Source organism: Equus przewalskii, chromosome 30 (genome assembly GCF_037783145.1).
Source record: "Equus przewalskii isolate Varuska chromosome 30, EquPr2, whole genome shotgun sequence".
NCBI classification, from domain to species: Eukaryota; Metazoa; Chordata; class Mammalia; order Perissodactyla; family Equidae; genus Equus; species Equus przewalskii.
Window position 1 is genome coordinate 2,196,134 of NC_091860.1, and position 13,602 is coordinate 2,209,735.

Consider the following 13,602-nt stretch of genomic DNA (forward strand, 5'->3'; position numbering starts at 1 on the left):
GACAGTTTACTGAAAAGTATAAATTCTGCCACTGGGAAGATTCTGGTTAACTGAGGTTTGAAAACTGCAGCTTCTCACAAATCTGTCTGAGTATTTTTCATGTTAATATTTAATTACATGGTCCTACAATAGGAAATGACAGCCTATTGATATCTCTTTGTACACATATTTGACATGTATCACTCCATCCCAAATGCTCCCACTCTCATGTCCCTTAACTTCAGGACTCAGCTAACCACCATATATTTTTAATGTCTGTCGTGAGAATAGCAAGCCAATACTAGATTCCTTTTTTCTTTACAACTTATTTTTCTAGTAGTAAGTTTTTGTTGTTGTTAGAGGGTATCTTGGATATTTAAATGGTTAAAAAAGCAACGGATGTGGGTTAAATCTCCTGCTTCAAATTATTGTGCCTATAAGAAAAAAGTCTTGTAAATATTTCATTTTTATTTTGGTTAGTAGCCTACAGCTTATTTCTCTCATCAATTCATTTTGCTGACATCTCTAAGATTATGGTAATATTTGTTAGCCTATAATTGAACAGCTCTAAATGGCATTTTATTCTGAAATTCAAATCAGGCTTTTCTTAATTTTGAGAAATGATTAATTTTTCTGACTTTCAGAATCTTAACAAAATATTAAATTCTTAATATTAAGGTTTAATTGAGGCAATTAATTATGATTAAAAATTTGAGTTAAAAATTTTAAACTTCACTAAATGCTTAAAAAATTTTCTAAAACATGTTTTTGCTGCCCAGAAATGCACAAAATATAGGTTGTTTGCACATTAAATTTTAATTATGAATCTGCCAGTTCCTTAGCAGAATTTCTTATGTTATTATTGAGAATGAGTCCATCTGCCAAGTGCTTCTTGATCCTGTGAATGGAGAAATTCCACTGCATGATATGAGTGGCTTTCATAAGCCTGATAGAGAAGTTGTAATTCTAAAAATTGGCTTAACAGCTTTTACTTGAGAAAAGACCACTTGCTTCTGGCAGAGTGAATAAAACATGACTTGGAGGATGAGCTCTGTCAGAATCACCCCGGGTCACGGAGAGATGGTCCTCGTGTGCCCTGGAAACAGCTTGTTTCTCTAGTTGGTTATTTTTAATTGGCATTTTGTAATTGCGGCATTTTGAGAAACATTAGGTTGTTCGGTTTCTCAAATTGGGGTGATGGAAAAATTATGAACGTTGGTGTTTCATAAAAATTAAAATGTTAAATTCTGTTTAAGCCAGTGAGCTTGACTCTTCTGTCTTAGGCAAAGGTAATATATATAATAGTTGGGCCAGAAAATAGCTCATTTCTAAATCTAAACTGATTAAAATTCTATCAAGTGTAATATTAGAAAAGAATTGTTACTGCTTTTTTTTTGGTTTGACAGAAGACAATTATTTTACTCTTAAATAATATTTGTAATGTAAAAGATTATGAGAGTTTAGTCTTTTTTGCTTGGTCGTTATTTAATTTCATGACCTTATTTGCAGCAACTGTTTAATAATTTTTTATAAATGTAAATGAATTATTTTTAATTGTAGGAAGACATCGATGCGGAATCTTCATTTTCATTAAATATGAACTTCAGCAGTAAAAGAACAAAATTTAAGATTACTACGTCAATGCAGAAAGACACACCACAGGTAAGTGCTTTTTAATATCATTTCTTTGGGAAATATTTAAGCATTGGACATTTTACAAGTAGTAAAATTGAGATAATGCAAAACGTTGCACATCAAAATTATGATATGATACTTCTTTTCTGGTTTATTCTTTGTGTTGACCAACCTTAGAAACAGAGTCTCTGCTGGTATTTCAGATTTTAAAAATAGCAGTGTAGTGGGCATCGAAGGAAAAAGTGGTATAGCTTAGTCACATGTGCTCTTAAACTGTATTAAAGTGTGTGGCGATGCTTTGCATTCTTTCCAAAAATTCCTGCCTTGAATACTACTATAATCTCTTATATTTTTCACTTGTAAAATAAGGGAAAGTTTTACAACATATTTCTTTCAAAGAAAAGTTGTTGAGATTGCTTCTCCAACTCTCATGTGCAAGTGAGCCACCTGGGGATCTTATTGAAACACGAATTGTGATCTGGGGGTTCTGGAGCAGGCTCCAGACTACCAGGTGAGCCATTTGTGTGGTGAGCTGCTGCTGCCCTGTAACTCAGCAGTGGTTATCCAGTTGGTCTGGGATAGCCTGTTCGTATCAGTTAAATTTCCTCATTGCCTCTGTGAGTTGCCCTGTCCTTGGGCTCAGGGCAGGATGTGAGGGTGTATAAGATGCCAGGTCCTCTTCAGGAACTTACTCCCCCATGGGGACATAAACGGTGATTAATTGCTATTAAATTTGAACCCTAAAATATTCAGGATCCCATTTTCCTCTAGGCTAATGAAAAATAATTTGTAATGTGTGGATTGTATTTTATCCTTTGAAAGCGGTTCTGAGATCCCTATTAATGTGCCTGCTTCAGTGCCTTGCTTCTACTGTGTTTCCTTGAGCTCCACGGAGATTGGCCATTTCTGGCCCATCTTTCCTGGCTTCTCTGCTTGATCCAAATGGAACTCTTTACAACTTTTCCCCTTGAACCCTGAACCAGTGTGCACTTGCAGCCAGTTACTGAAGCATCAAAAAGCATTGTGGTATAGAGTCGGTACTCACTGACAGGGCAGCAGTCTTGAAATCATTGCTCTGTGTCGTTTAAGTTCTACTTCATTGCCTATTTACATTGAGTACAGTTTATAATAGTGTTAATTTTTTTAAAATAGCCTTCCAAATTTAGCCCAAGAAATTATATATAGCTCACTGTAGATATTCTTTTGGTAATGGCTATGTGATATTGGGCACGTTATAACTGTATAATTTGATACTCAATATTGATTGGAAATTTATGTAAACTCACTGAAAAAATGATTTAAAAATAAGTTCAATGACAATGTCTCATTTGCTTTTTTTTTTTCCTTGTAAAACAGGAAATGGAACAGACTAGAAGTGCTGTAGATGAGGACCGGAAAATGTATCTGCAAGCTGCTATAGTTCGTATCATGAAAGCACGGAAAGTACTTCGGCATAACGCCCTCATTCAAGAGGTAAAGGAGGACAAGTCCTCAAGACTTCCCGGGGGAGAGGATGTGACCAATGTATGAATTAGGAAGATTTGTTTGTAAAGACAATATAGAACTAATATGATTCCCAAGCAGCATAAAGAAATGCTTCATTGCTTAATGAGAACAGTACTCGTAATTTCAGTATTAAATTCAGGTTTGCTTTGGCTTGAATTTAGAGATCTAAACCTCACCAGTTTATTGACTCTTCTGTCCAGTTATTGAAGGAACTTGACCACATCAAATATACATTTGTTCCATGAGTATGTGAGTGTCACCATGTGATAGAGTGCTGTGCTAGTCACCGGGGGTGTAATGCAGAGCAACACAGATATGGTTCCTGCCCTTTTGGAGCTCACAGTCTAATAGGGAAGAAATATATTATTGAAATAATATGCAGGTAAATATAAAATTGGATTAACATGCACTTAAAAAGGATATAAAGTACTATGACAATGTATATAAAGGTCTTGACTAAGGGGATGTTGGGGAAAGCTTTCTTGAGAAAGTGTTACTTCAGCCAAGAGCTGGATGTTGAATAGACGTTAAATGGAACTGCAGGGTATGTGTGAGTATTTAGATAGACTAATTAGTTTATAGTTTGTTTTAGTATATATCAGTATTCTGCATTTTAATTCCTTCACAACATGAACGTTGGGGCTTTTATTTGCATACAAGCATTTTTGGTCGTCACGTTGAAATTGATCTCATGCCTCCTTTCTCCTTGTGCACTGTCCTCTGAGTTTAAAAAGTTTGATGTTGTTCGCGGCACTCACTTGATAGATCAAGCCCATCCATTTAGGATGTTTTTATTCAGTTTAATTACTATAGTTTCATAATTATTTTAAGTATATTTTTCCTATAGGATTAGGTCTGTTTGATGAAACCTCAGTAAATTTGAGGCCCTTTATAGCTGATGGTTAAGAGTAATTATAACTGATTGATTAGCAGTAATTTGACATCTGTGTCTCTCTTACACAGGTGATTAGCCAGTCAAGAGCTAGGTTTAATCCTAGCATCAGCATGATTAAGAAGTGTATTGAAGTTCTCATAGACAAACAGTACATTGAACGCAGCCAAGCGTCAGCAGATGAATACAGCTACGTAGCGTGATGTCGCTCTCCTCCAGTGTGGGTGTGAGGTCATTGCCGTCACCATTTGGTGTGTTCCTGTGGGAAAAAGCAGGCCTGTGCCTCCATAATTTGGTCATTTGGCAGCCCCTGTTTTTCTGCTGTTTACAACATCACCAGTGCCACGTCATGAGCGTCCGAGAAAATGCCTAGAGATATTTCAAGCTCATGTCATTCTGACATTTCTTAAAACTTTATTAAAAGAATGAGTGAAGTATTGCTGAAATGTGGAAATCTGGTTGGGTACCATGCTTTTTCTCCCCTTCACGTTTGCAGTTGATGTGTTTTTTTTTTTAATGTATCTTAAAGGACATAAAATAAAAAACTTAAATATTGTAATATGACAGATAACCTAATAATTGTATCTACATTAAAATGACAAACATGATATTGCTGCTTGTCAAATAAAAAAATAAAGAAGTAGAATGCCTTTTTTATGTGGATGAAGTATCACACAAAATAATATGTATCAATGTTCATGGGTCATCAAAACTAATGCAGCTTTCGTTGCATTTTTCTCTGAATGGTTTAATTCACTTGTACTCCTGCTTAAATCCTACATAGAAAATGTCTAGCTTAGTGTTCTTGAATGCATAAAAAGGCACTCAGCGTAAAGAATGTTTTGTTTTTATACGTTAGAACTGCGGTGGATATGAGTTTTAAATGCTGAGGATTTAATTCCATCAAGAGTTTCTGGTGCTGTGCTACACCACAGAAACGACATATGAAGAGAGTATGTGGTGACCTCAAGCCCCGTATAGAAAGAGCTTTGCCTTCAAAACCAAGACATTGCTTTTGTTCTCATAATACATTAATATAGTCCAATATCCCAGCTCTGTTGCATCTCTTCTGCCTTTCTCTGAGTTGTAGGAGATCCGGTGATTCCAGTGTATTCCTTCCATACTCCTACCTACCTGTTACCATTACGCCCTAAAATTGCAACACTAGATTCACTCTCAGAAGTCACAAGTGTGCTTGGCAATGCATAACTGAAATACCTTTTTTATCTGTATAGTGCATTACACCAGGTGCCACTCAGAGAGAGACGTGAAATTCCATTATTTTGTTTATTATATATATCAACAGCAGTATTAGAATACTTTGGTCTGTTACCATATTTATCTGCGCCACCCCCCCCCCATCCCTGCACTACAACACACTCATGCGCACAATTTTTTTTTAAGCTGGAATATTTTAAAGCATATCCCACATAAATCATTTCACTTACAATACGTCAGTTTGTGTCTCTAACAGATAAAACCTTTTTAAAGAAAAAGCAACCTCAATGACATTATTACACCTAACATATAAACAATAATTACTTAATACCATCTAATATGTGGTCCATATTCAGATTTCTCTTATTGTTGCAAAAATGGCTTTTACAATTGGTTTGTTCAATTGCACTTTTTCTAACTCATGTCTCAAGTGTTGAAAAAATCTACTGAGCTTATATTTACTTATTACTGTATTTCTCATTTTCTTTTTATTCCTAGAGAGGAAATAATGGCATATCATATTGTACATTCACTGTCAAAAAACAAATCTTTGTTTTGATAACTTGTTGATAAAGTTTTCCAAATTGATTCCTTTTTTCTTAAGTATTTATAAATGTTAAATTAAGTCTTATCCTGGTATCTAATTGTCAAGAAAATATATTGAAAAATACTTGTGCTGAGGTCTACAGAAATGATTGATAAGAGTCTTCTTCACACCTTTTTCCCGTCTTACCTGAAAGGAAGCATATTAAGATATGCTTGTGCGTGAGAAAGAGCGGCCAGCTGCCTATAAGCCAGTCCCTGTCCCACAGGGAGCAGTGCTGGGATGGGTTTCAGCCCCACCTTCTGCAGAGGAGAGTGGAGGGAAGAGCTGCCATCTCGGGAAGTTAGGCCAGGCGGGCGAAACCGTGCCTGCAGAAACCCCAGCTTGCGGCCCCGCACTCAGCGGGCAGCCCTGCTGTACAGCACTTCACGCTTGTGGGCAGAAAGGCTCAGAGCTGCAAGAGGAAAGGAGAGGAAGGGGTTCTCTGCACTTTATCTTAGAAAACAAAAACAGTGTGACCAAAACTTGCACAAGTTTAAAAAGATTATTATGGTACTGACATAGTTAACCTGTGAGTCAGTGATATATTTTACAGCCAGACAACATGCAGCTCTTGTCAACACGCCGTCCCTTCCCTTTGAAACCACATATTTTAATTGCTACTGAAGGTGCAGATTTATTCCATGCTTTAGTCCAATATCTTATGGCAGTTTGATTTAACATAAATGAAAGAAGAGACACTCTGGGGTTTGTGTTTTACTTTATTTATATCTTACTGTTTTTATAGGATTTTACAACCTGTGTATGCTACAGTGCTATCAAATGTATGTTAATTTTTTTAACCTTTACTGAGTGCAGACTGACAGCTACTTCCACGCGTTATTTTTGACATTGAGACAGTCATGTTGAATGGGCTGTGTCCCTCCTTCATAGAGGAGGAAACTACATGAAGAGTGTTTTCGAGGACTGCCGGAAGCTGCAGACCCTGAATTTAAACCCCAGTCAAAGTATGGACCTAACATACACTCTATAAATGTAGTGTAGCCTGTAAGGTAGAAATAACTTCATTTTAGACGTATAGTTTTCCTGACTTTTCAGAATAAAAATTTGTTTCTAGTGAACTTGTGATAATAAACATTGCATATTTTAGTTTCTTAAGATACTTATTTAAGATGTAAATATACATGATTGACTTGGGTCACAGCTGATTCATGGCAAAGGGTCCTTGTGAATTTAATATTTTACATTCACATGTACAGCTATAGAACATTTATTTCAAGTGTGTATACTTAATGCAAACCAGTTAAAATTCTTTTAGCTATATAGTAGTTGCAATGAATAATTTATTAAGCTCTCAATTTTTGGTTCCTAGTACAATTTTTTTTATTTGAGTTCATAATAGTTTACATCATTGTGAAATTTCAGTTGTACATTATTTCTTGTCTGTCACCACGTAAGTGCTCTCTTCCCCTGGTAACCACTGAGCTGTTTACTTTGTCCATGTGTTTGTTTATATTCCACATATGAGTGAAATCATCTGGTGTTTGTCTTTCTCAGTCTGGCTTATTTCGCTTAGCATAATTCCCTCCAGGTCCTTCCATGTTGTTGCAAATGGGATGATTTTTTGTTTTCTTATGGCTGAGTAGTATTCCATTGTGTACATATACCACATCTTCTTTTTCCAATCTTCAGTTGATGGGCACGTGGATTGCTTCCATGTCTTGGCTATTGTGAATAGTGCTGCAATGAACATGGGGTGCATGTGTTACTTTGGATTGTTGATTTCAAGTTGTTTGGGTAGATACCCAGTAGCAGGATAGCTGGGTCATAAGGTGGTTCTATTCTTAGTTTTTTGAGGAATCTCTGTACTGTTTTCCATAGTGGCTGCAGCAGTTTGCATTCCCACCAGCAGTGTCTGAGGGTTCCCTTTTCTCCAAATCCTTTCCAACATTTGTTATTTTTAGTCTTAGTGATTATAGCCATTCTAACAAGCGTAAGGTGGTATCTCAGTGTAGTTTTGATTTGCATTTTCCTTATGATTAGTGATGTTGAACATCTTTTAATGTGTTTATTGGCCATCTGTCTGTTTTCTTTGGAAAAACATGTGTTCATATCCTCTGCCCATTTTTTGATCAGGCTATTTGTTTTTTTGTTCTTTAGTTGTGTGAGCTGCTTATATATTATGGAGATTAACCCCTTATGATTTGCAAATATTTTCTCCCAGTTGGTGGGTAGGCTTTTTTTTTCTGCTTTATCTCCCCAAACCCCCTGTACATAGTTGTATATCTTAGTTGTGGGTCCTTTTAGTTGTGGCATGTGGGACGCCGCCTCAACGTGACCTCACGAGCAGTGCCATGTCCACGCCCAGGATCTGAACCCTGGGCCGCCACAGTGGAGCGCGCGAACTTAACCACTCGGCCATGGTGCCGGCCCCAAGTCTTTTTGTTTTGATCTTCATTTCTTTCGCCTTGTAGAAGCTCTTTAATCTGATGAAGTCCCGCTTGTTTATTTTTTCTTTTGTTTCCCTTGTCTGAGAAGACATGGTATTTGAAAAGATCGTTTTAAGTTTGGTGTCAAAGATTGTACCACCTGTATTATCTTCCAGGAGTTTTATGGTTTCAGGACATATCTTCAAGTCTTTGATCCATTTTGAGTTTATTTTTGTGTATGGTGTGAGATAATGGTCTACTTTCATTCTTTTGCGTGTGGCTCTCCAGTTTTCCAAACACCATTTATCGAAGAGACTATCTTTTCTCCATTGTATCTTCTTGCACCTTTGTCGAGGATTAGCTGTCTGGAGATGTGCGGTTTTATTTCCGGGCTTTCAGTTCTGTTCCATTGATCTCTGTGTCTGTCTTTGTACCAGTACCATGCGGTTTTGATCACTATGGCTTTGTAGTGCATTTTGAAGTCAGAGATTGTGATGCCTCCAGCTTTGTTCTTTTTTCTCAGCATTTCTTAGGAATTCAGGGTCTTTGGTTGCCCCAAATGAATTTTTGGATTCTTCTATTTCCGTGAAGAATGTCATTGGGATTCTGATTGGGATTGCATTGAATCTGTAGATTGTTTTGGGTAGTATAGATATTTTAACTATGTTTATTCTTCCAATCCATGTACATGGAATATCTTTCCATCTCTTTATGCCAGTATCTATTTCTTTCAATAATGTCTTATACTTTTCATTGTATAAGTCCTTCACCTCCGACAGTGGGCATCTTTGTCTTTTTTTTTTTTTTTCTTTAAAATTGGCACCTGAGCTAAGAAGTGTTGCCAATCTCTTTTTTTTTTTTTCCTTTCTGCTTTTTCTCCCCAAATCCCCCCAGTACATAGTTGTATATATTTTAGTTGTGGGTCCTTCTAGTTGTGGCATGTGGGATGCCGCCTCAGCATGGCCTGATGAGTGGTGCCATGTCCACGCTTAGGATCCAAACCAGCGAAACCCTGGGTCACCGTAGCGGAGCGTGCGAACTTAACCACTCAGCCATGGGCCTGGCCCCATGGGCATCCTTGTCTTGTTCCTGTTCTCAGAGGGATGGCGTTCAGTTTTTGCCCGTTGAGTATGATGTTAGCTGTGGATTTGTCATATATGGCCTTTATTATGTTGAGGTAATTTCCTTCTATCCCCATTTTGTTAAGAGTTTTTATCATAAATGGTTGTTGTATCTTGTCAAATGCTTTCTCTGCATCTACTGAGATGATCATGTGGTTTTTCTTCCTCATTTTGTTAGTGTGGTGTATCACATTGATTGATTTGCAGATGTTGAGCCATCCCTGTGTCCCTGGTGTAAATCCCACTTGATCATGATGTATGATCTTTTTGATGTATTGCTGAATTTGGGTTGCCAATATTTTGTTGAGGATTTTTGCATCTATGTTCATCAGCAATATTGGCTTGTAGTTTTCCTTTTTATGTTGTCCTTGTCAGGCTTTGGTATCAGAGTGACGTTGGCATCATAGAGTGTGTTATGAAGCATCCCATCTTTCCTAATTTTTTGAAATAGCTTGAGAAGGATAGATATTAAATCCGCTCTGAGAGTTTGGTAGAATTCCCCAGGGAAGCCATCTGGTCCTGGGCTTTTATTCTTTGGGAAGCTTTTGATTACTATTTCAATCTCTTTCCTTGTGATTGGTCTGTTCAGATTATCTGTTTCTTGTTGATTCAGCTTTGGGAGGTTGTAAGAGTCTAAAAATTTATGCATTTCCTCTAGATTGTCCATTTTGTTGGCATATAGTTTTTCGTACTATTCTCTTATAATCTGTTGTATTTCTGTGGTATCCATTGTTATTTCTCCTCTTTCATTTCTAATTTTATCTGAGCTTTCTCTGTTTTTTTGTAAGTCTGGCTAAGGGCTTTGTTTCATTGATACTTTCTACTGCCTTTTTGTTTCAATAGCATTTATTTCTGTTCTGCTTTATCTTATTTCTCTCCTGCTGACTTTGGGCTTTGTTTGTTCTTCTTTTTCTAACTGATTTAAGTGTAGTTTGAGATTGCTTATTTGGGGTTTTTCTTGTTTGTTAAGGTGGGCCTGTATTTCGATGAATTTCCCTCTTAATACGGCTTTTGCTGCATCTTATATGAGTTGGGATGGTATGTTTTCATTTTCATTTGTCTCCACATGTTTTTTGACATCTCCTTTAATTTCTTCAGTGATCCATTGGTTGTTCAGTAGCATGTTGTTTAGTCTCCACATCTTTGTCCCTTTTCAGCTTTTTTCTTGTTATTAATTTCTATCTTTATAGCATTGTGATCAGAGAAGATGCTTGTTATTATTTCAATCTTTTTAAATTTTTTGAGGCTTGCCTTGTTTCCCATCATTTGGTCTATCCTTGAGAATGTTCCATGCGCCCTTGAGAATAATGTGTGTTCTGCTCTTTTTGGATGTTGTGTTCTATATATGTCTATTAAGTCCAGCTGTTCTAGCTTTTCATTTAATTCCGCTGTTTCCTTGTTGATTTTCTGTCTGGATGATCTATCCATTGATGTGACTGGAGTGTTGAGGTCCTCTACTGTTATTGTGTTATTATTAATATCTTCTTTTAGGTTTGTTAATAGCTGCTTTATGAACTTCAGTGCTCCTCTGTTGGGTGCATAGATATTTCTAAGTGTTATGTCTTCCTGATGGAATGTTCCTTTGATCATTATATACTGCCCTTCTTTGTCTCTCTTTAGCTGTCTTATCTTGAAGTGTACTTGGTCTGGTATAAGTATTGCCACACCTGCTTTCTTTTGTTTGCCATTAGCTTGGAGTATCGTCTTCCACCCCTTCACTCTGAGCCTGTGTTGGTCATTGAAGCTGAGATGTGTTTCCTGGAGGCAGCAGATTGTTGGGTCTTCTTCTTTAATCCGTCTCACCACTCTGTGTCTTTTTATTGGAGAATTCAATCCATTTATGTTTGGGGTCTATTGATGTTTAAGGGCTTTATGCTGCCATTTTATCACTCGCTTTTCAGTTCTGCTGCATTTCCTTTCTTTCTCATCCTGTGTATTTTCATCTACCAATTGAGTTATGTAGTATTTTATGTTGGGTTTCTTTATTTTCTCCTTATTTATTCTTTGTGTCTCTGTTCTGCTTTTTTGTTTAGTGGTTACCATGAGGTTTGTCTTCAGAATCTCATGGAAAAGATAGGCCCTTTTCTGATGGCTTCTTATTTCCTTAGACTAAACTGATTCAGTCCCTTTCCTCTTCTGCTCCTAAGTTGTGTTTCTCACATCTTATTCCATCTTGTGTTGTGAGTTCGTGGTTAAAATGACAAGGTTATCTTTGTTTTTGGTGTTTTCCTTCCCTTTGTCTTTAATGCAATACTTGAGTATTTGCTCTCCTGCTCTGATTCTGTCTACCTGTTTATCTCCTTACTACGTGCTTTGTAACCCCTTTCTCCCTTGTTTTTTTCAGGAATGAGGGCCTTCTTGAGGATTTCTTGGGGGAAAGGGGTGTCTCATAGCTATGAACTCCCTTAGCTCTTGTTTGTCTGGGATCGTTTTTATTTCTCCATCATATCTGAAGGGTATTTTCACTGGATAGAGTATTCCTGGCTGACAGTTTTTATCCTTCCAAGATTTGAATGTGTCCTTCCAGTCTCTCCTAGCCTGTAAGGTTTCTGCAGGGGAATTCGCTGACAGCCTGATAGGGGTTCCTTTGTAGGTTATTTTCTTCTCCTTGCTGCAATTAGTATTCTTTCTTTGTCATTCACTTTTGTCAGTTTCACTACTATCTGCCTTGCAGTATGTCTTTTTACATTGGCATATTTAGGAGATCTGGTAGCTTCTTCCACATGGGTTTCCATCTCCTTCCCTAGATTTGGGAAGTACTGCTATTATTTCTTTGAACAAGCTTCTGCTCCATTCTCCTTCTCTTCTCCCTCTTGAATACCTATAATTCTTATGTAGCATTTCCTAATTGAGTCAGATATTTCTCGGAGAGTTTCTTCATTTCTTTTTAGTCTTAGTTTTCTCTCCTCCTCTATCTGGAGCATTTCAACATGTCTGTCTTCAATTGTGCTGATACGCTCCTCTATGATGTCTGCTTGAGCATTCAGGGAATCCATATTTTGTTTTATTTCTTCCATTGTGTCTTTCATCTGATTGATTCTTCGTTATAGTTTCAATGTCCTTTGTGAAGTAGCTCCTAAACTCGTTGAATTGTTTCTGTACATTCTCTTTTACCTCGTTGAGTTTTTTGATAACTATTTTGAATTCTTTGTCATTTAGATTAGATAGTTCTCTGTCCTCAGGACTGAGTTCTGGGTGCTTGTTTTCTCTCTGGTTTGAAGATTTAATATAATGTTTGGTATTGCTAGAGGGCGTGGCTCTGATTTTTTGCATCCAGGTGGTATTTGGTCACAGTTACTGCCTATTGCAACTGGATAAGGGTCGAGAGCCATGTATTCTGAGCCCTCTGCGGTCTGCGAAGATCCCAGGCAGTGGAGCTGGGCTGGGCATGTTGTGGAGGGGCGTTTTCTTCTGCATGCTCTCTGGGTTTTCTCCCTGTGATCTCACTGTCTGCTCTGCTGGGGTGTTGGCTTGATAAAATCACCCCCCTCCAAAGCTTTTGCCCTGATAGAGGGCTTCCCTCTAGGCTGCAAGGGCCCTGGGGATCCTTGATGTTGCTGTGAGTGAATGACCCCTCCCCCATTCCCTCTTGGAGGTCTCCCAGGGTCCCTGATTGCAGTCTTTGGGGAGGGAACAAAGTTTTCTCTTGCCCTGTTCCACCTCCTCTGAGGGGGGCTCCAGCCTCTCCACCCTCCGTCATATGGCTGCATGGGTCTCTCTGATGTCTTTTGTGTTGCGTTTGGATGTCCTCTGTTGGAGTATGGATGTCTTTTTCATGGTATAGTGGAGGGGAGAGATTACTGGGAAACCTCACTCCGCTATGATGCTGATGTTGCTAGGACAGGTTCGTGACTGAGCAAGATCAAAGTAAAGATGTGAACTTTTAAAATACTAGTCCTAAGGGCACTTGTACATAAGCCGTAGCTAAATGAGTGGAGACACCATGGAAAGGCTCACGGACTGAAGCTTCATATGTCCATGGAGCATATCTAAGGCTGAGGTAATCACATGAGGCAATCCTTCCAGGAGACATACAACCTCATAGGCTAGAATCCATTAAAGGTGGGACTCACTGATGGGGAGAACCGTTTCATATGCAGTGGCTGCACTACCTAGGAAGTTCTAAGCTTTCTCCTTCCCCTGCCATCCATCCATAACTCAGGCAAGTCACCTGACTTTGATCATCTAACAAACACTCACTGGTGCCAGGGTATTATGTGGGTATGACTGCTGCACTGAGAAGCAAAAAAGATACAGTCTGTGCCCACATGGAGCTTT

General features: G+C 38.0%; 1 protein-coding gene across 6 annotated transcripts in view; it reads left to right on the plus strand.

The window, feature by feature from the left end:
• The window catches only part of CUL2 (cullin 2), a 97,353-nt gene extending 92,698 nt beyond the window's left edge, over positions 1–4,655 (plus strand). For all 6 annotated transcript variants that reach the window (XM_070601635.1, XM_070601638.1, XM_070601634.1 and 3 more), the window contains 3 exons: positions 1,540–1,641; positions 2,971–3,087; positions 4,084–4,655. In XM_070601635.1, coding sequence (XP_070457736.1) covers positions 1,540–1,641; positions 2,971–3,087; positions 4,084–4,215 — 351 coding nt within the window. In that variant the 3' untranslated portion in view covers positions 4,216–4,655. The remainder of the gene's footprint in view (positions 1–1,539; positions 1,642–2,970; positions 3,088–4,083) is intronic.
• Positions 4,656–13,602: the final 8,947 nt, after the last annotated feature.